The sequence below is a fragment of the Mastacembelus armatus genome, chromosome 20 (assembly GCF_900324485.2).
Source record: "Mastacembelus armatus chromosome 20, fMasArm1.2, whole genome shotgun sequence".
NCBI classification, from domain to species: domain Eukaryota; kingdom Metazoa; phylum Chordata; class Actinopteri; order Synbranchiformes; family Mastacembelidae; genus Mastacembelus; species Mastacembelus armatus.
This window is the reverse complement of record NC_046652.1, coordinates 3114557-3137296: the sequence shown is the minus strand read 5'-3', so window position 1 is coordinate 3137296 and position 22740 is coordinate 3114557. Positions and strand designations below refer to the sequence as shown.

Sequence of the window (22740 nt, the reverse complement as noted above, 5' to 3'; positions counted from 1 at the left end):
GACACTCACAGTGTGAGAAGGTGGCTCTGAATCCTTCTCCGCTAATTGATGCATCTGAGACAAACTTAACCCACAGGATGTGACCAATCACAGAGGTGTAGTTGGAGGGGAGTGAGCTTCCACAGAAGCGACCAACCAGATGTCCAGTAGAGTTGCCCTCTCTGATTTCCAAGTAGTCATTATGACAGTCAGAGTCTCCCTGCAGGTGAAATATACTGAACACAACAGAAGACTGTTACTGATATTCAGTGATGAAGCATCTTCTAATTAAAAAACATCAGAAATGGATCAGTTGTAGGTGCCTAAAACAAGAATTGTGATACCTCCTGTATATTTCATTCTAGTAAACTGTGTGAAGCTTAGTGATGGTGCAGAGAGCAAGCCCTTTTTGCTGAAAAAGGTTGTGTGATACTGTCAAGCTCCAGAAAATGCATCTAAGAAAGCAGTGAGTTTAGAATCACATCACAGATATGCGTGTCCAAAGTCAAGCATGAACAAATGACTAACATAAATGAAAGCTGGAGACGATTTCCTGGAGAGCTCCTGATGGTCCAGACACACTCCACATTAGGTGGATAAGCTTCTGGATAGTTAGGACTGTTAAATGCCCCTCTCTCCATAACCAGATCTCCTCCACAACCTGAGCGGAAGAGGTCAAATGAATTAGTTTTCAGGGAAATGTGGTCAGTATCAGTGTGTATGCCTGAGAACAAAATGACTTTGATTTTGCATTAATCAGCTCTAAATGTGTGTGTCTTACTGGAGGTGGATGCTGAGTAGGAGGCTCTAAACCCTTTTCTGGAGACGGAGTGGTCGGAGATGAAGTTGACTACCAAAGAGTTACTGAACGATGTCACCGGGTGAGGTATTTCAGTGCCACAGTAGCGCCCTGACAAAAATTCACATATTAATTTGAATTTAACAACATTTCATATTATGAGACAAAATGCATTTCTTAACCTCATGTAATCTGACCTGAATACTAAAACCAAGCCATGACAGATAAGGCTGGTGAGTTTGATGTTTTGTTTATATTTTCTATTGTACACACACAGAGACTAAAACCAACAAAACTCAAACCCTAACCAAAGGCTAACCACTACTTGCCAACCTTAACCTCATCCTAACCCTGAACCTAATAGTCAGTCTAAATTTAGATGATTTTAAAGACTGATTTCCCAAAATAAGAGTAATAAGTGCTCCCCCCAAGCCACACACACAGAGTAAGGCTACCTATGGAGGGTGCCTGGTAGTTGTCCCCATCCAGAATCACCACAGCATCATGGGAGCAGTTGGAATAGACCATCTCTAACTCAAAGTCGGTGAATGACAGGGTCACATGGTTGACTGGGCTCAGAAAGAAAACTCAAAGGTTAGAGATACACATAATTTTCTGCATAACAGCATGTACACAACCTTATGGGTTTCTAGCCTGAGGCCTTTGACTACGGCAACTCACATGGTTCCTGTGCTTTGATGATCCAGCTACAGTTCTGATTGGGAGGGTATGGTGCTGGGTACCGGGGTGATGCAATGACCCCACCATCATCGTCTGTTATTATGGTTGTACCACAAGCTGTTGAAAACAAACAAACACTATTACATGGCCTGGGTCTTCCACCACCAGAAGACCTGGGCTGAGATGGTTGAATGTGTTATGGTTAGTAGAACAGCTGAAGATTGACAAATGACAGAAATGCTGCTTTGTTGTTGAAATAACTGGTTTAGGGCTTGATTTGTTTTTAAGCAATGGCATGGAGCTTATTGTTAAATACTGTAAATTGATACAGCTGATGTCTCACTTGAATATTGAGGGAATTTAGTGATAAAATCTCAAGTCTGTTCTTGCAGCATCTCCTGATGTCGCAACTTTATAACTCCAAATCATCCAATAATCAAAACATCTGAAATTCCTCTACTATTATTTTTCTGATGTTCTTTTTATTTGTTAAACTTTATATAATATATTTATTTGACATGGACACTGATGTAATGCACTCACTACTGGGCACTAGAAAGGAAATAAGGAGTAAAGGAATAATCTTATAATTAATATGTGCTCAGCTGTGTACTTTGTGAACCATTATGACAGTGGACAGTAGTCACAGAAACATCTTGTAGTAAACAGCACAGAAATTAAGTAGATGTATGTCTCAATTTGCCATGAAAGGGGTTTAAGATATTAAATGAAAGATTCAATAATGTAGAAACTGAAAAGACCCACCCTCAGAGAAGCGAGCACTGAATCCACGGTGGTTGCGACTGGCGTCAGACCTAAAGCGAACAAAGATGGTGTTCTGGGTGGAGGTGATGGGAGGAGGAGGACTTGTACCACATACAAGAGCAAGTAGAGGAGAAGATACGGTTGGACCATCATGGATCTAGAGAGGAACAGATATTGTTTGTGTTCTATAGTTTACGTACAGGGATTTCAAAATAAATGGTAAATTGACTGTATTTACTTCAGTCAGCCCCGTTATTAAAACAACTCGCAGGTAAAGTGAATAACACCGATTGTCTTGTTACAATGACACTTGCCAGGGGTGGGATATATTAGGCAGCATGTGAACACTTGATTCTTGAAGTTGATATGCAGGAAGAAAGAAAAATGGGAGACAGTAGAGCTCTGAACAACTTTGACTGGGACCAAACTGTGATGGCTAGATGAGCATCTCCTGGGGTGTTCCCAGTATGCAGGTGTCAGTAGCTACAAAAAGCTAAGGGGGGAAGGTTAACCACTGAACTCACATTTTTGGCAAATTAATACAGAAAACCAGTTAATTCTGAGGGGGTCACATGCTTCCCACTTTATGACAACTATATGCCTTTTAACATATGCCTTTTATATGCCAAATTACTTTTTTGTCATGCAGGAGAAATTGTACGACATTTTCAGCTTCCAGAGGAACTGTGGAGCCTCATAATGATTACGGTTATTCAGGTAATGCAAATAGTAATGGTAGTGCAGTACTCTTTGTCACTTGCTAAAAGTATTCCCCTATTCAAGTTCCTCAGTATTTAATTCAAGCTGTAAATAACCCTCTTGCAACTATTGTTGCATTTATAAACCACTGGAAAAAGACAAAAAAAAATTAGAGCTGGGTTGTCTGACTATATCAGAGTCAATACAACATTTTGGAATGGATTGGCTCTGGCAAATGCGTCACTCACAGCCACATAGTCCCATAAGCAGGTGCTATGAGATTCAACGTCTAAGTCAGTAAAGTTGAAGAAGACACGATGGTGGGAATCCACACTGATGACCCAGGAACAGTCCACATTTTCAGGATAACTGCTGGGATATAAAGGAGAATGGATCTCGCCTGAAGGAGCAGACACTAGGCCACCACAGCCTGCATGAAAAAGGACAGTTGATGAAAGGTTAATATATGAGTGGTGGTGAAAAATTAGCAATTTGTGTCTGATGCATCTATGATTGTTTATGTAGTAGTAATAATGGTGGTAGTATACCATGACTTTCATTCATTCATTCATTCATTATCTATACCTGCTAACCACTATTTATTTTGGACTTGGGGAGGATGTTGTAAGCCCTCACAGACATGGGGAGAACATGCACAGAAACTAAGAACCTTCTTGCTGTGACACAACAGCATATCACCACTACTTCACTGTGCTGTCCATGCTTAGAAACAATCTCTCCTTTTATGTTTATAAACATCACCAAATCACAGTGCATTTGCTCCAGTTGTTTCTTCACAAACAATCTTTTGCTTGTTTCTGTTTACTTGTTTTCTTAACACAAATGTGAAAGGCATTACATATGAACATGCACTGAAAGTTTTCTACCCACCTCCCTGAACTTCAGCCCAGCTCGCATTGAAACCTCGACCGCTGATAAAGGCATCAGACTTGAAGCGCACTGTCATAAGGTTGCCAGTGCTTGAGACGTGCATTGGTCTGGATGTGGTGGTACAGAGCTTGGCCAACTGAGGGGCTGTCAGGTCTGGGCCTCCATAGACCTGCAATAATCCATTTTATACTGAAATGTTACCAGTGATGTGGCTTAGTCATTTATTAAGCCAGTAATGCATTTTTTTTGCAAACATGTCATTAATGCACTGTATAAAAAAGAAATAACCCTTTTCTTTTGTTTATCTAATTAAAGTTGTCAATTTAATCAGACACCTTTTCCAACTGCAACTGATAATAACTAATAACTGGTCTCTACAGCAAACTTCTCTCTATCACTGTCATAACAAGCAGCTTGTAAACAGCATAACAAATATGTTTGAGTTGTAACAGAAACAGTGCAGTGCAGGCTTCTAGTAATGGATGACTAGTATGAAATGTCAAAACACAGCAGAGAGAAAGGTCCAGATCTTACTTCCAACACATCATAGTTGCAGTCTTGATGGAACTCCACATCAAACTCATAGATGGTAAGGGTGATGCTGCTGCCAGCTGATGTGGTGATATACCAGATACACTCTCTGTTTTCTGGATAGTTGTTGGGATATCCTGGGCTGTTAAAGGAGCCACTGGGTCCAGAGAGCTCCCCACCACAACCTGCAGACAGGCACACAGCAAGTCAGAAGGAATTAAAGAGTCCGTTTTAACTGTGTGTAAAAGTCAACAAACATGACAGTATTTTCAATATAGAGATGGATCATGCTCAAAAAATGAGATTAATTCAGGTAGTCTTGTAAAGTTATAGGTAGTCAGTAGTAAGAGTAGTCAGTAACAACCCAAAAATCCTCCAATGTAATAATAAGGGTATGGCTGAAAGAAACTCTTGGATGCTAAGACGTGTAGCTCTGTCAACCCAGAGACAGCGCATCACTTTTATGTGCTTAGAGGTGTCCTGTTAGTCTGACCTGGCTCACAACAATAAAAGTCATTTCTCTCTTACCATTCTGGTACCACATCATCTGGAAGCCAGACATGAATACGGAGGAGTCTGTCCTGAAGACCATGGTGAGGGATGAGCTTGTGGTGTTGTGGGCTGGAGGGGGTGTGTATCCGCAGAATGTACCAATCAGAGGAGCTTGCTCGTTAGGCCCATCGTAGAGCTACAGCAGTAATTTGGATAAAGTGGTATGAGTGTAGAGTGTAAATATGTCTGTACTTAATTTACCAAAATAACAGCAAACCCAATATAATTACAAACTTGGAAAAAAAACATTTGGACTTTAAGAAATTAATTTGAGTTAATTAATTAATTTTAATTTTAGAAAGACTGATTTTATTGGACTGTCAGTGTGTCTGCCTCTTGTACATACTAAAACTGAGAACACACTAGGAATATAACAGTAGCATAATGGTATTAATGAAACTTTAACTTCATTAAAGTAGAATAGTATGTCAAAGTAAAAACCAATTCATAAAATACTGAAAGATGTGTTTCCACATCTGATGAAATGATACTGGCTAAAAACGCCCAGAGCCTGCCCAGTTTCAGCTGAAATGTTACAATATGTACCTTTACGTAGTCATATATGCAGGTGCTGCTGCTGTCCTCCAGCTGGAAGGCAGTAAAGGTATAGCTGATGGTGTTTCTACCGTTGGCTTGGATGGTCCACCTGCACTGGGAGTTGGGTGGGTAGTTGTTGGGAAAGTTTAGCGACTCCACCACTCCTCTGTGCCGGTCTGAGATGAGCACGTTATGGCATTCTGGAAACAAACAAAACCAAACACTAGTACACAATACAACGCAAAACCAACTGAAGTTGATAAGTGAATTTTGATTTTGTGTTTTATCAATAATACTAATAGTCTATTAAATATAATGCAAAAACTTTGTCAGAGATAAAACATTGTCAGCAAGTTTAAGATACACCAGCATCATTTGATAAATGTGTAAAAACAGGCTGTATGCCTTGTAGGTCAATGTGTTTCAGCACAGCTGAATCGTCATGTGGTCAGGCTGTAAATCCTGTTTCAATAAAATAAAAGGAGAGAACAACACAGTTGAATGACGCCGCATGTGGTCAATTCAACAACTCAGCAGTTATTTTTACTTCACATGATCTTTTCAGGTAACAGTCTAAATCAGTTTACTTCAGCATCTAACAGGCTAATATGCCAGAGCTACCAAAATATAACCCAGTGTCACATGTTCAGACAGTTTACAGTGTCTTTCCAGCTTGCATGTGTGTGTTTTCGTACTAGTGGTGTATGATGCGAGGAAGCCTCCGGTGTTGACGGTGCTGTCAGTGCGTAGCTTGACGTAGAGCTGATTGCTTGAAGAGTTGATGGTACTAGGAAGCTGACTGCCACATAACTTGACTAGTTCTGCAGCACTGCTGCTGTTACCATCATACACCTGAACACACACACAGACACACACACACACAGATGGCAGGTTGTACAAAGCATTTCAAACTGACATTATTATTATTAAGGCATAGAAACACAGCCCTCAAAGGATGTATACATTTATTGTTTTTTAACCAAATAATTCACTATGAAAAAAAATATTCAGTACACTAACTATCTTAACACTATTGCAAAACGCGTCTATTCACTTTGAGGTGAAGTACTCACAGCTAGGTAGTCATACATGCAGCCTGAGCTCGACTCCAGATGAAAATCAGAGAACGACAGGAGAAGCTGGTTGCCTTGGTTTGTCCTGATGTTCCAGTAGCACTCAGCATTGGGGTGGTAGGGCAAGGGGTAGTTAGGGGAGGAAAATCCCCCAGATGGAGTTGTCAGTGTCCCTCCACAGCCTTAGAAAGAGAAAGCAGCTCAAATGTCACATAGCCATGTCTTGTTATGGACACATTTTATATTAATACATACATTGGACATGTTACAACTACATAGGGATTGTTCAGGGTTACAACTTGGTTTTAGGGTTAAGTTCAGAATCAGTTCAGGGTAAGTGGTGGCAAAAAAGGAGTTTAGTAGACAGTCATATCACTGACTGTTTTGGCTGATGTTTTTTGTTAAAAAGAAAAACAAGGGTCCTTTGGAGATCTAAACATCATAAATTTGTTAGCAGTGCTATTTAAAACATTTCATCATCTGATTTAGCTGTGCACAAAGAAGGCATGCTACAGGCTATAGCATGATCAACATCAACATGGTGAAAAATCTACAATTTGATTTCTGAATGGTAAGAGTATAACATGGACTTTTCTGGCTCAGTGAGGCTGCACAGGGTATGGAAACTATATCTAAGGATTATACTTAATGAAACAGACATGAATATAATCCAAATTCTTTTAAACTCTAGATGGTGGTGTTCCTGATTCAACACTCTCTGCTCTTTATGTTCACTGTTTAATGGGCTAAATGAAGAAAATCTAAGATAACAAAAGTCCTACCACTCACCAGTCTGTGTGCCATCCCAGTGGGCGAAGAATCCACGGCGTGTGATGGTGGTGTCAGAGCGGAATCTGACCCAAAGGCGATTGCTATGTGATACAAGGACTGGAGGCCTCTGATCATCACAGAATTTACCAATCAGTGGAGATGTTTCATAGCCACCATCCCTGTGAAATATGGTGGAAGATACCAATGTCAGTGGTCACCATAAATAAAGAAGGAAATATGCCCTAAAAATCACAGACGTGTATATCTCAATCAATACATCAATCACGATTTTCTTGGGACAGTTACAGTTTTGTTTCATCTCTAGCTTTTAATTATCATTCAATTGGAGGAACGATAGGTGCAAACAAATGAAAAGTTATTGTCTGTTGTTGTTCAGAGTCTCAATATGTGATATATTAATGTGTAGACACAGTTTGCCAAGTTTCTGTTTGATTCAAGCAGCAACATGCAGAGCAACTAAGAGATTAAAATTTTACCATCCAAAGAAGTGCCCAGCCATTTCTGCATACCTGATCTCCACAAAGTCAAAAATGCAAGAAGGAGGTGTGCCCTCCAGTTCAAAGTCTGTGAAGTTCAGCATAATCTGCATGTTGACCTCCACAATGATCTTAAAGATGCAGTCTCTACTGTTGGGGTAATAGTTAGGGTAGTTGGGTGAACTGAAGGACCCAGTAGGGGTGGTGAAGGTCTGACCACAGTCTGAGGAGAGAGAAAGGTTTAATCAGAATATTGTAATATGAATTCTAAATTATTTTCATTTTGTCTAGAAAAACACCTTGGGAGTGACTTTCTAAAAAATTTAACACTTGCAGGTAAAGCCTTTCCCATTTATTTAAAGGTATGGCTCCACAAGAAACTTTTATTTCTGCCAGTTCAGGCCAGTATTATAAATAAATAAATAAACAAAGAACATTATTCTGTGGTACGTCAGATGAGTTCTTGTAAGGTTTGGTTTTTGAATGTTACACAAAACAATGTCAAACAAATGTAAATATGTGCCTAAAATACATTTAATGCAAATGATTAATCTATTCATATAATCATGACATGACATTTGTGACAGACCATACACCTTCCAGTACTTATATCACATATTATTTCATACTTTTTCTTATCTTTGTATCAAACAGTGGCGTTTGAGGACTGAGGAGGCTGCATTGTTGAATGACATGAGCTTGTGATATGTAGCGTTTATGGATAATTGATCAGCAGTTTCACATATATTCACAAAAACCTGAAAATAAATACTGTCTGGCCAATCTACTGTGTACCTGTGGTGGCGTTGATGGAGACATAGCTGGCAGAGAAACCCTCTGTGGCCAAACTTGAGTCAGACACAAACAGCAGTGTCAGCAGGTTGTCTGTACTGGTGATGGATGGAGGCACTGAACGTCCACAGTACCTACAAACAACAAACAGGGACATTATTTATGAAATAATACTATACTACTTTGGATGAATTTGGATGTGTAACTAACTAACTAAACAAATAAATAAGTACCTGCCAATCTTTGTTCCAGTCTCCACAGTGCCATTGTCATACACCTCCAGATAATCAAAGTTGCAGTTAGCGTGGTACTCCAAGTTGAAGGACTGAAACGACAGCCGAATCAGGTTACCTGGGGTAACACTGATGTACCAGGTACAGCTGGCACCATGGGGGTAATTGGTGGGGTGTCCAGGGCTTGTAATGGTGCCTGAGGGACTAGTCAGGGTATCCCCACAGCCTGTCACCAACAAAGAGGAAAAAAAACAGGATAACTTTACAGTGTTATATTGAAACAAAAACTGCTCTGGGAGAGGAAATTAGACAAAATAACTAAAAACAACATGCAAACATGTCACTTTCACTTCATTGTAAGACAGATATGATTTCTAAAATCTTGATGGACTTGTTGAAACTAGTTTGAGAAGACAAATAACAATCTTGAAATAAATTCTGATACTTGTGTCATTTTAAAAGCAGTGGGTATGATCTCTGAACGGTTATTGAAATGTCTGCTCAGGGGAAAGACTCTATCTAAAATCTGAAACAGTTCTGTGCTGCTGCAATTGGAATCAGTTTTTGGCTAATTAACATAATTTGTGGTGACATACAAGTGAATTTTCTAAATATTTTTACAACTCTCACCCTCCAAGGCAGAGTCATAGGCTGCTTCAAACCCATAGTTACTGACAGAGGAGTCTGTCTGGAATTTGATGTGCATAGATCTCTGAGTAGACTGGAGCATGGGGGGCATCGCAGAACCACAAAACTTCCCCAGCAGAGGAGAACTAGACGTGGAGCCATCCCTGACCTGCAAGACAAAGGAATGCATCACCCCTCAGCCATGAATCTACTGACCCATAATGTATACCACACATATACTCCTGAAAATAATTGTGGAGCAATTGTGGGCACATTTAAATCACATGTCAGTTCATGATAAACAAAATGTTCAAGTTGAAAAATTGATTTAAAATGTATTTACCTCAACAAAGTCAAAATTACAGGAGCCTCCCTCAACATCAAATGACAGGAAGTTTAGGGTGACCACATAGCCCTCTGGCTGGTTAATGACCCACTCACAGATCTTGTTGTGGGGATAAGCGTTGGGGTGGTAGGGAGAGCGTAACTGCCCAGTACCAGACAAAGTACCTCCACAAGCTGTGGAAAGAGAGAGGGTTAATTCTTTGTCATGATTTACTGGTGCTTCTTCCTTTCCTGTCAAAAATGTCATCTGAAATAAACAATTAAGTATAAATATATTAACAATTTACTGCTGACACTTCTAAATACATTTTTTTTTCATTGAACTGTGTGTGTGAAAAATTCAAGAACTTTGAAGCTGAGTTTTAATGAAGTAAATAGCATCTGCAACATTAGATATTTTTACTGGAAAAATATCTGCGACTTCATTATTGAATTCATTCATCCATGACCTGACGTTCACGGCACTATACACCAGTAACTATGCACAACCAGCCAAAGATAGGCAGCAAAGAGTGAAACGTACTGAAATAACATCCACTGTAATATACACATGTCTGAGGGGGAAGAAGATTACAGATTACAAAGTGAATTGTTCAAGTCATTTGAAATCTCACCAACAGTGTAGATCGCTCTGAAACCAGCTCGGCTAACTGAGCTGTCGGACTTGAAGCGAATCCAGAGGGAGTTGGAGGACGAGAGAATAGGAGCAGGAAGGGTGCTCCCACAGTACTTTCCTATGAGAGGATCAGTCTCCATCCTCCCATCACGGACCTGCAAACAGAAGGATAGAAGAGGCAGTCTTTATTTATTTCACCATTGAAATTTATGAAGAAAAATATTTCTTGACCTTTTTGTCCTTTTTAAATAAAATGTTAGTAATTGCTTTTATTAAATAATAAATCTTCAATAGCAAAAATTAAACTGAGATTTGGAGACAGTGACATGCTCATTACTTTGTGTCTTGACTACTGCAGCTCTTTGTTTAGCCTTCCTGCAGCTACTTCCAAATGCAGCAGCAAGAGTCATCATTGGTACCAGACCAGGTTTCTCTTCACTGATTATCAGTTAAACATAGAGATTACCTATTTCTTTTAAAATTACCACATGGTTTGGTGCTAGCTTATACCTCAGATCTCCTCATTCGTCAAGTAAAATATGTCTAAATTCATTTTGTTGTTAAGTTCCATTCTTCATAAGTTATTCAAGCACATTTGAATAAATAAGACAAATGACTGTGAGTCATAAACACATCCTACCTCCACATAGTCAAAAGTGCAGCTGCTGTGACTCTCTATATCCAAGTGAGTGAAGTTGAGGGCCACCTGCTCACCTGCTGGCAACCTGATCAAATAGATACACTGGCGATTATGGGCATAGTTATTGGGCCAGTTGGGAGAAATGATGATGCCCTCGCTGTCAGTGAAGGTCCCACCACAACCAGGATCACCTAAGAAACATCAGGGTATATGGTAAATATGTTAACTTAAATTTTTCAAAAACTGAAATACTCATTAATGATTTCATCTAAATATTACATAGGATGTCCAGATGAATCACTCCAACTTTTTATGGTAACTCAACCGCTCATGCAAGATGTGCCCTCTAAACTTTGCACTCTTTGCCACATCCATCCATCATCACCATTTATTCCTCTTTAGGGTCACAGGGATCTGCTGGAGCCTGTCTCAGCTCTCTTCAGTTAAAGGTACACACTCACTCAATTTAGAATCACCAATCAATCAAAACATACAGGTTTTTGGATTGTGGGAGGAAACCAGAGTACCTGGAGGTACAGGGAGAACATGCAAACTCCACACAGAAAGACACCTGTTGGGTTTCAAACCAGGAATACTTCTTACTATGAGGCAGGGCTAACCACTAAGCCACCATGCTGCCCCTAGCTGTCACAAGTATTTGCTATTTGACCTACTAAAAATATCATGAGAATCCTACAGACACCTTAAAGCCTGAAACAATACATTTATACTGCTTAGGTTGCTGTTACAAATCAGAAAAACAATACATGCCAGGTGTGAAGTTAACAAAGGAATCTCACAACCACAACATTTATATTTGAGCCAGATGAACAAATTTGCAGTCTGCACCAAAATCACTTCAACATGTATCACATTCACATGTTACTTGTATGCACCATTTTAAAGGTTATGCACAGCTTCTTACTTGGCGATGTTGTGTATGTTATGTGAAAGCCTTGGTCAGAGGTACTGAAATCAGAGTGGAAGTGGATCCATGCAGTTGGACCAGTGGTCTGCAGTGGGGGAGGTGATACAGTACTGCAGTATTTCCCCAGAACTGGATCTTCTGGTAGAAGTCCATCCCGGATCTACAACATTTGGCCACATTAGACAATAAAAAGAAGAATATTTGCAATAAGTTGCATAATTTTTCCACACAGCTTGTTGCATGAAGTGGGGTCAGTAGTGGACTGCACAACAGCGCTACAGGTTCAGCACAAAGTCACCCTAAAAGAGTCCACTTTTTGGGTTTTGTGAGAAAAAAACTGCTGAGAATATTTAATCCTTAGCGATTTTAAAGATTCATCTACCCAGTGTAAAATATACAAGGATATACTGTATGATGGCACTTCTCACCTCTAGGAAGTCAAAGTTACAGTCAGGGTGATGCTCCAGGCTGAGAGTCCCAAATGCAAAGGTAATGAGAAAACTGGGCTGCACTGTTACTGTCCAGTAGCAGTCCCGACTAGGTGGGTAGTTTCCAGGGTAACCAGGTGACTTAATATTGCCGTAGGGGGCAGTTAGTTCGTCGCCACACACTAAGATGATATGAAGATTTGAGGGAAGAATGAGCAAGATTTGTTCTTTACCACTTGACCACGATCAGAGGTTTTTCTACTCTGAGGTAAGTAGTGGAACCAAAACATGAACATCTACCACTTAAGGCTTTCTCACTTCTCTCACTAATGTCAACATACATAGTGTATAAATATCTGATGGTAATGTAATTCAAACCAATTTACAGACAACGCATTGTTTCTCTTTTCAGTGTGAAGTGGCACCAGTGTGGGCGTCAATATTGTAAAATATGACAGAGAGGAAAAAAAATATTAAAAGAAAAAATGTAATTATGCTTTCATGTTTCACTTAGTGACCTCAGAATTAAAATAAGATATTTTATAAATTAATTCTTTAAATCAAATTAAAGACTTTTCAAAGATTATTATTCATCAAGCAAACACAACAAATGAAACACCCATACCTGGGTCCTGCGACTGCCAAGTAACTGTGAAGCCACCAGCACTGATGGAGTGGTCGGAACGAAACCAGAAATACAAGGCATTGTGGGAGCTGTGGAGCTCCGGTGGGTTATTCTGGCCACAATATTTTCCAATCATATAAGCAGAAGCGCTGTCTCCATCATGAATCTGAAGGAAGTCATAGTTGCAGTTTGCGCTGTTCTCCAGATGGAAGTAGGGAAAGGTAATACGCAGAATCTAAAGGAGAGAGCACACAGAAATCAAAGAATCTCAGTCTGTTTCATTTCAAGTTGAGTCTTATCCACTTATGCTAATCATGCATAACAATTTCTCTTTCACTTGTAGCTTTTTGTTAAGTTATTACAGCACAAAGCCTGAGTCTGTGTAGTGCAGGTGGTCCCAGCACTCACCAGCACCAGACACATGTTTTCATGAAACTAAAGCTCTGACGAAACGTGTGCAATGTGTGTCCTACCGGTTCAGAATGAAATTACAAAGTCATCAAATGTCAGGGTAATGAAGTCTCTGTTATCTAAGTAGGAGAGACAGCAACAGACCTTGTTTGAGTCAATGCGGATCACCCAGGCACAGCTGACCTGGTGGTCATATTCATCATGACCTGGGGTGTTGGGATAACTGAAGGAACCTGCAGGGCCACTCAGGTAACCTCCACACTCTGGAAAAAACGTACATTAGGTCGATCACATTAGACTCCTTAAATACTGTGCAAAAAGCATGGACACAACAGCAAAAAGGCCAATGGATGGACCTGCTGAGTAACTGACCCAGTGCAGGACTCATTCTCTACAGTGTATCATTATATTTACTGTAAAACATGTAAATATTTAACAGTGATGTCCCTGCTGACCCTTATCACAGTCCCTAGGTCTCTTAATGCAGTTAATATGTTAATATGTCCATTTTACTCCCTTCAGCTTGGCTTAGTAGTTTTCTCATCTCCTTTCAGACAATTCTTAGTTTACTTCCCCAGCTCCTCCATACAATATGTTTTTTATGCTTGTACCTTGCTGTGGTGTCTGGCAGAGTGGGCCAGTCCACTGGGAGGTACATGTACATGTGAAACCATTAATGCCGTCTGTGCAGGTTCCTCCATTTTGACAGGGATTGCTGGAGCATTCATTAATGTTCTGGTCACAGTTGACTCCTTGCCATCCAGAGTTGCAAACGCAGATGTAGCCAGAGGTGGTTGCCTAATCTCAGACATTCATGAATATCATTAACACAAAATCAAGGTAAAATTAAATAAGCATTCAAAGACTGATTAAGACTTCAGTGATGTGAATACCAGAAATCTAAAATGCTACTATTTATGTATGAAACTACAACCATCAGATGGTAAGGCTTGGGACTGATTGGGATATATTTGCTTCCCCTTTGGCCATGACTTATAACGCTGCACCTTATTTTAGAAGGTTGCACTGAGACAGACATTAAAATCTCTGTTTAAAGCTCACTGGCAGAAGGACAACACGTGTGGGGCTGAGTCAAAAATAAACTACCAAGGGAAAGTCACCTAGAGCAGTATTGTGGCTTATTTCTGTGTTTTAACAGTTTGTGGACAATGCAGCTCAAGGCATAGTGGAGTAGGATATGTATATCAGGGTTTGGATAACGGTTAGTACAGTGGATTCATTGTTGATCTTGGAATTTTCATGACCTTATCTGACTGTAAGAAAATACACAGTCGCACAGACTCACCACACATTGTCCATTGACACAGGGGTTGTTGGTCTGACAGATGTTACTAGTCTCGGTGCAACCTGTCGGGCCATAACCGTTGCCTGTGTAACCTGGAGGGCATGTACATACCGGGAGGCTTGAGCCTGGTTGATGTGGGAAGAAGAATACATGGTCATGTACCACATTGCACATTACTCTGAAATTAAAACTATCTTATTAAACATACTGTAGTGAGCCTTTTGTCATTTTTTAACCTAGTGGAGCTCATGCAGTTTGTCAGACCTTTTATTTAGTATTAAAATATTGTACAAAAATGATCTGGGGAGAGAGGGTGAATTCTTATATATACATATATATTACATTATTATTTACATTATTAACTAGTTACATCTCTACATCCTTTCTTGGGTACTTGGGTCCTTTGACCAGATGTTCTTGTGCATTAAAAAGCTTGGACTGAGTTTCAGGGTAATAGCTGGAGCAGTCTATCTCCCCAACACTGCTTACTTTAAAATTTCAACTAAATAGGAACTATTTTGCCTGTTTGTGCGTTTTTTGTTGTTGTAGTCCTGTATCCATGTTCCAACTGGCTTGATCTGGGACCCGAAATAAAATCGTAAATGTGTTCTTACCTAGGTTGGAGGAGCAAGTAGCTAATGGATAACAGCCTCCATTGTTGATATTGCAGATATTGGTCTGGGTGCATGTTCTCCCATCGCCCTCATAACCTGTTCAAATACAAAAGTTGTGTTTAAAATCTGGCAGAGGATGCCATATGATGTACAGTTAAACTGGTCAGACTGGGCCTTTACTTGGGGTTGCTTGTTGCACAGCAAACAACAATAAATAGCTAATGGTAACAAGATAAACAACCTGCCCAATTAGATACAGATGAAAACTAAATGACTGCACGGTGTCATATCAAGTCCATCAGTTGATACATGCCTTGTTGATATAACCTCCTGTCCATGTGTGATCAATATTTAATTAGATATAGAATAAATTTCTTACAGCACTGTTACATAAAAGTCAATAAAATTGACCTTGTGCAAATGATGGCTATCTAGATATACATATTGTCTCTGAGTCCCCCTCCCCCCATTATACCTGGAGGACAGGAGCTACAATGGAAGGAGCCCATGGTGTTCAGGCATTTCACCATGGGGGTGGTGGAGCAGCCGCCATTATTGGTCAGACATTCATCCACATCCTGACAGCTGTAACCATTGCCTTGCCAGCCTGAGAAATATCACAAGCATAACAATGAAGCATAAAAAATGATGTACGATATGTCAAATTATCCTTATTTGTAAATTTTGTAGGAGGTTCCGTTCCTGCAGCTTGATTGATATAAGTTGTATTGAACAAGTCAAATAGCTTAAAGTTAGAACATCTTAGTACATTTATAGAATATTTGCCAGGTTGAAATAAACTAGGGTGATCCTTTAGGCTACATTCACATACAATGACATAAACACACAATTCACAAAACTGCAGTAAAAGTGAGATAATTTCTCAGTTATGAGCATGCACAAACACGGCACAAACGGAATCGCCCATTTTCAGCTTTTGCTAATTGTCACAGTAAAACACCACATATTCAGTATGAATATACTGTAGAGCAAATGTAGAGGAGGTGGTGGCTCCATTCCAGTTTAGTCCTTTTGTGATAGTGAATAAGTACTGGGATTTGGTTAACCACTTAGGCCAGTCAGACCCCCTCTCCAGCATGCATACATAAAGACTGTAAAAATCTAGTGTCATTGTTGATAAATGTTTCTGGGTTTTCCCCAACCGGTAACACTGGAGGACAAACCAGGTCAGAACACTCCTCAGAGACTGTGCTGCTAGAACCAAACTGAAGAGACCACCTTACTAAGGAGGATAGAAGATCACCTCTCAGACAACAAACCACAGCTTTAGCTTTCACATGACTTCCCATCAACCATTATCACTCCTATACTCATAAATCAGCCGAAGACAGCCTCAGCAGTAGCACTTCTGCCACATTGAGGCTAGTCTCCCTCCATTCTTTGATCTACACCAGTTTGCTTACAGAGCAAGCAGATGGACTGAGCACACCATAGCCTTTGCTCTTCACACTGCACCGAGCCATCTGGTAACTGGGGGAGCCACATATGAATTTTTAGTTCAGCTTTTAAAAACAACCATCCCAGACATTCTGGTCAGGAAATTGTCTGACCTAGGCCTTCCCTCACTGAGACTCCACTTGCTGATTCTGTATTTCCCATACTAATGTTTTCTGCCCCTCTTCCTTGATACACTCAGCTATGTCTGGTTGATCCTGGATTGTGCCACTGCCTGTGGAGACCCAAACTGCAAAAATGATTGCTGGACACATCCATTTGTGGAGACTTTGCTTGTGTTTGTGCCTGCACTCCATTCCAGGACTTCTGACCTGCTTTTCTTAAAATTCTTAAAATGGCAGTATGAGTCATATTATTGAACGTTACCAGCAGGGCAGGCTCCACAGTAGAAGGACCCCTGAGTGTTGTAGCATGTAACAGCAGGGTTGGTGGAACAAGGCTTGTTAGGCAGGTTACACTCATTAACATCAGCTACACAGGCTGGGTTCCCAGCTGGAGCCTCCCAGCCACTTTCACAAATGCAGCTGTACTTAGGCTGTTTATTAAAAAAAAAAAAACACACACATATACACACAGTGAAAATTAGACCAAATTAATCAATAAAATATACAGAATATATTTTCTTTTGCCCTCTTGCAACATTAGAGTATTATTTAATCTTTGTGAAAGCCATGTAGACATGCCAAAAACACATTTACCATTTTGTTTAATCATAAAAGAAAGTACTGACCAAAATTCCTGGCTGTTGTTTTGTGTGTTTTTGTTGAGTTTAGTTTAGTTTGTTAATTTTTCTTTATAGTTGAAATTAATCATCTGCTCAAAGATGGTTTTACCAGTGACCTGGTTACCTGTCCAGGTGTAATGCGGTCTGCATCAATGCATGTGCCATGTACACACAGGTCCTGTCCTACATTCCTGCAGTCATCGTAACGCTCAGTGCAGAGAGTCCCAGACCATTCTGGGACGCAGTTACACCTGGATGGAAAGAGAAACATCCTTAGATAAAGGTAGTAAAAAAGGATTGCTATAACAAGCAGTAAGTTATTAGACAAAGACCATCAGACCATTCATAATAAATTGATCACTAACAAGGAGAATTAACATGAAAACCTCAAGTACATACAGTATAATGTATTTATTGGCATCTAGTCATACAGGAAATTATGGTTTTACAATCTGATATTTCCACTCCAGTACAATGAAGTTAAATTGGAATTAATTTAAAGCGCTCAAAGCACTGGAAAGTTGTCCACCATCACTGCTGTAAGTCTGTACCCTATACATTTTAGAGTCTTAAGATAATAAAACAAGAAAACAGGACCAATCAGACCCATCCATTGTCCTATGTAGGAAATATGCACGGCATCTTTGATGCTGGAGAATCTACCTGATCTTTTGTTTATTGACACAAATACAAGTTCCCTCTCACACCATCTCGACAACAGCAAAGCTCTGCGGACTGAACAGAGAGATGCTGCTGCCTGCAGTTGTGATTTAGAACAGAAACTGTTACCTTTATAGGTACATAGCAATTAGTAATTACTAGTTACAGTCAATAAAGGTGATGTGAAATTAGCAAGGTTAAACTGAAAACTAAAAGGTGGTTGTGTAACACATTTACAGAGCAAACAAGAGTCAACATAACAGTGAAGTATTATGGAAAGCTTAGGACTTACGTGAATGATCCCTGAGTGTTGACGCAGGTTGCTCCATTTTGACAACCCTGAGGTTTTCCTGAATACACCTGACATTCATCCACATCTGTTGCACAGTTAGGACCCTGTAACACAAACACAGCAGTGAATTTCATGCAAATGTCCGTCCAATACATTAGGATAAAGGGGTACTGGAGGGACTGTTCACCTCTCTGCTGGACAGACTACAAAATGACTGCAATGCAGACTCACAGTGTTGCAGCAGAAACAGCAGCAAACATCCAGAAGTGTTTCCACAAGTCAAATAACAGATGTAATAAACTCAAACACAACCCTTATGTGTATGTGTAAAGACAAATGAAACAATATGAAACTCACAGCCCAGTTGTTGGGACACACACAGTGGTATGAGTTGAGCAGGTTCAGACATGTTCCTCCATTCTGACAGGGATTACTGCTGCAAGATACTCTCTGGAGTGTCTATGGGAGCAAAGAGGGGAGGAGAGGCAAGGAGAGAAAAATCATGTGCACGGTCAAGACTTGACTTTGAGCTGTCACAAAAATGAGTTCTTAAACATCTTACCAGTTCAAGTGTGGTCACTTTATTCTCAAGTGTCGACACCTGGAAAGTACGGAAAAAAGCACTGGATATGTCAGGTGCATTAATCTGCATTTAACTGATTACACTGAGGCATTTGATTTCCTACCCTGGTATCAAGCTGATTTAGTTTGTTGGTGACATCAGGGGGAACTCCACTTCCATGAGACTTAATGTCATCAATGTCTTCTTTGTTGGTTTTGATCTGTAGTCAGACAGTTCATATACAGACACTTAGCTTTACAGACGTTGAAGACAAAACTGTTCCTGATGAAATGCTTCCTCTACTCTAAAGAAAGTAGTGCACTGGAGTCTAATTTATCATTTAAAACAATCTGTGAAATAAACCTGTAGAACATCATTTCATGAATGCAAGATGTTCCCTTTATGCAAAACAAAAGCCTGGTTCCACATGGTGACATTTATGGCAAAGATGGGTTTTTAAAACATGACATGTCCTTTTGCATAAGAGCAACAGGAGACTGGATGCATTGACTGTTTGCATCTGGAGGTCATCAGAGATACGACAACTAAATGTTGCACAGGGCATCAAAATAAAAAGCATTACAGTTTCTAATTGCACTTACTTTTGCAGCTCTCACACAAATGAAATGAATAATGATGACTACTGTATCGCTTAACAACGATGCATATCAATGTTGGGGATATATTACAGAGTAAATAGTGGTCAAAATGTGTGATCTGAGAAACATATAAGACCTGAGCGACTCAGGAGTTGTGAATGAGGGACAAACAACAAACCAACAACAGGATGCTGAGGGATGTGCTGGAACAAATCTGTGCTGTGGTGGCTACAGCCTGTAACTTATAGGACTGCTAATGTCGTTGCCAGAGACTCCATGCCTTGGCAGATTGTAAATGTTTTGGTGGCACATAAAGCACCAACTCAAATGAACACTTAGCATTAACCAACAAGCAGTAAAGTTCTGGTCAGGTTTTAAGATATCACTAAGTTAAAACAGAGTAGAGTAATGATTAGACAGGAATATGCACCTGACTTTGCCCTGTAGAGGGCTAGACCACAGTCCTGCCTCCATGCACCCCCTAATGTTGAAAAGGCAACGTGGCAAATTTGGCCAAAACACCAGATTAGTTGTAGAAAAAAAATTAAGCATTTTCAGAAGAAGAAATTATACAATTATATACAATAAAAACACATCCATTAAAGCAAATTTTATAATAAGATGATTTTTTATTGTGTGGTTCATGTAATTTAAATTCATATAATAAAAGTGTTAATTTTGTCAACAAAACAATAGCAAAATATATTAGAATTTTCATAAATGAGCAAAAGCTCAACAATGTGAAAGGAAAATGAACAGAAAAATCAAGGTCAAGCTTTAACTATTACTAACACACTGTCATCTTCAGAATTTCACAGTAACATAATTTGTAACTTCCTGACCAAAAATATACAAATTTATGGACTAACTTTATCCACAGTCCCAATGAAACATGCCTAAACAAAGCAGCATGGGACAAAGCATGAACATGTGCAGGTCAACATGTTTAAAAAGCTACACTGACATTAATGAGAGCACTGCTGATGTAATGCTGATGTGGGAATAAATGCAAGATTTAAGTCAACCACCTAAATAACATTGTTATACCATTAGAGGAAGACAATGAACTCTAGACTAAAACCTGGACAGTAAACAGTATTGATTGGCTGGTATGAAGTATATTTATTGTCTGCTAACCTTCTTCTACACAGCAATGAGAACAAAATTAAAAAATGCATGATTGATAAAAAAAACTACACAGACTTTCTCAGTTTTGTTGACCTTGTTCAAAGCTGAACTAAAACAAGCAAAAGTCCAAATGTGCCTAAAACAAATGCATACAGGGGATTAATACATTTAATTGAAAGCTGGTAAGTGTGACTGTCTGCTTTAATGCCGCTAAGTTTTAATCCTTGATCCCCCGACTCAGATGCACCTGGCCCCTGATCTTTGGCCCTGCCCAAACTGCTGTGTCTGTTTCCAAATGTGTTAATCATTCATAGTCTCATATGAGGAGCAGCAGGGTTTGAGTTGTGTAAAAACTGACATGATGTTATAATGAGATTGTTATATCGTTTCCAGCTCGTTTAGATAAGGTAATTAGTTTTATATTGAGGCCTGGCCAGGACAGAAGCATTACAGGTTTCAGACAGGGCAACACAATACAACATCTAACACACAGGAAAAATAAAGCCAGGGAACTGTGTGTGTGTGTGTGTGTGTGTGTGTGTGTGTGTGTGTGAAAAGAGAAGCCACTAGACTTTTTCTTAAAGATAAGAAAGCATGTGATGTAATGTAATAAAAAGAGAAAATTAGTAATCACTAACAGCAGGGTTTACAGAAGCCTTGAATTAAAAAAACAAAAAAAAAACAAGAAAAAATAGCCAACTCTAGCGCACAATGATGAGTTCATAGTTTTAAGCTGATGACAAATCTTAACGAACTGTGATAAACAGAGTCCAACACATGAAGTCATTGCACTGATGCATTCATGTATAACACATCCGTGTAATCAAGAGCTGGTAAGAAAGTGCAGCTTTGTCTTGACATCCAAAGAAAAAGAAAAGCACAACTTGCCTGAAATTAACTTCCATCTTGTTTACAAGGTTTTTAACATGTTGAAAGACCCTAATCATACTCACCAAGATATTTAGTTATTCACAAGAGCCAGCTTTATTTATTGTGAGGACAGTGACTCTACTGCATCAGCATTTTTTTGTTTGTTTTTATTGTCTCATTTTTAAGTATTTGTTAAGACAGGACAATGCTTAAAGTGTCTGTGTTTCCTGTACTATAAACTGTCTATCATCTTATTTTGCTTAAAATTGTATTTCCTCAAGTTCTCTGAATTTTCCACTGCATGGAAATTAATTTGATCCTATGAACCACTGGACTGTTGTGTTGCATCACTTTCAGTGTGCACATGCTGTATGTGTTTTTCTATGTTTACCTGAGTCAAAAGTTGGGTGAGGTCTTCATTTCCCACTTTAACTCGGCCTGATGTTGACGTCTGAAAACGGATGTCTCTGTTGTCTCCAGTTGTGAAGACAAGGTGACCATTTTCTGACAGCATACGAGGTCTACAGAGTCAAACATCAAAATTCAACAAGCTTTGTAGTTAAATCATTCAGTAATATGGTCTTTCTGTACAACAGCCTTATGGCATGCGTTTACATAAATGCACATATCAGGGTTTCCACTACGAGCCACTTATTCTGACATTATTAATATTTTCCTTGACTTCCCTTAATGTTTATGATCAGCAGAGGCAGAATTTCAACATAAATGTTGGGGATGGGTTTCTGATCATTAAAATTATCTCTGTAGAAACTACAAGTAGACTACATGTAATATAGACATAGCTAATGTGAATATGCTCAAATCAGTGTCAGTGACCAGCTGATGCTTCATTATAACAGAACATTATGTGAGATGAATATATGAATATTGTCAATTATAGAAAACCCAAACTCACTGGTCATTGCTAACGTCCCTCGGCTCTCCCTGTAGTCCCACCAAAAGGAAAAGGAGCATGAAGAAGAACCATGAGAGCCGTAGTGTCCCAGCCATAGAGGCAGATGCGTTGCCTGGACTCTCTAGACAACTTCACTGCCGACCTGTTGCTACACTCTAATGCTCACTGCCAAG

General features: G+C 39.5%; 1 protein-coding gene across 1 annotated transcript in view; it reads right to left on the bottom strand.

The window, feature by feature from the left end:
* Window positions 1-22740, bottom strand: part of cubn (cubilin (intrinsic factor-cobalamin receptor)) — a 40856-nt gene extending 18116 nt beyond the window's left edge. The window contains exons 1-37 of the mRNA XM_026292250.2: window positions 22568-22740; window positions 22043-22172; window positions 19179-19274; window positions 19055-19093; window positions 18850-18951; window positions 18493-18596; window positions 17665-17791; window positions 17183-17351; window positions 15816-15947; window positions 15341-15436; window positions 14727-14851; window positions 14032-14218; window positions 13565-13683; window positions 13010-13244; window positions 12385-12566; window positions 11954-12116; window positions 11029-11219; window positions 10387-10543; window positions 9771-9946; window positions 9431-9596; window positions 8801-9026; window positions 8571-8701; window positions 7809-7998; window positions 7297-7457; window positions 6508-6689; window positions 6130-6286; window positions 5444-5634; window positions 4874-5033; window positions 4349-4530; window positions 3815-3983; window positions 3172-3353; window positions 2225-2381; window positions 1460-1576; window positions 1234-1347; window positions 761-889; window positions 508-640; window positions 10-215 (exon numbers count right to left, since the gene is read on the bottom strand). Of these exons, the coding sequence (XP_026148035.1) occupies window positions 10-215; window positions 508-640; window positions 761-889; window positions 1234-1347; window positions 1460-1576; window positions 2225-2381; window positions 3172-3353; window positions 3815-3983; window positions 4349-4530; window positions 4874-5033; window positions 5444-5634; window positions 6130-6286; window positions 6508-6689; window positions 7297-7457; window positions 7809-7998; window positions 8571-8701; window positions 8801-9026; window positions 9431-9596; window positions 9771-9946; window positions 10387-10543; window positions 11029-11219; window positions 11954-12116; window positions 12385-12566; window positions 13010-13244; window positions 13565-13683; window positions 14032-14218; window positions 14727-14851; window positions 15341-15436; window positions 15816-15947; window positions 17183-17351; window positions 17665-17791; window positions 18493-18596; window positions 18850-18951; window positions 19055-19093; window positions 19179-19274; window positions 22043-22172; window positions 22568-22662 (5578 nt within the window). The 5' untranslated portion in view covers window positions 22663-22740. The remainder of the gene's footprint in view (window positions 1-9; window positions 216-507; window positions 641-760; window positions 890-1233; window positions 1348-1459; window positions 1577-2224; window positions 2382-3171; window positions 3354-3814; window positions 3984-4348; window positions 4531-4873; window positions 5034-5443; window positions 5635-6129; window positions 6287-6507; window positions 6690-7296; window positions 7458-7808; window positions 7999-8570; window positions 8702-8800; window positions 9027-9430; window positions 9597-9770; window positions 9947-10386; window positions 10544-11028; window positions 11220-11953; window positions 12117-12384; window positions 12567-13009; window positions 13245-13564; window positions 13684-14031; window positions 14219-14726; window positions 14852-15340; window positions 15437-15815; window positions 15948-17182; window positions 17352-17664; window positions 17792-18492; window positions 18597-18849; window positions 18952-19054; window positions 19094-19178; window positions 19275-22042; window positions 22173-22567) is intronic.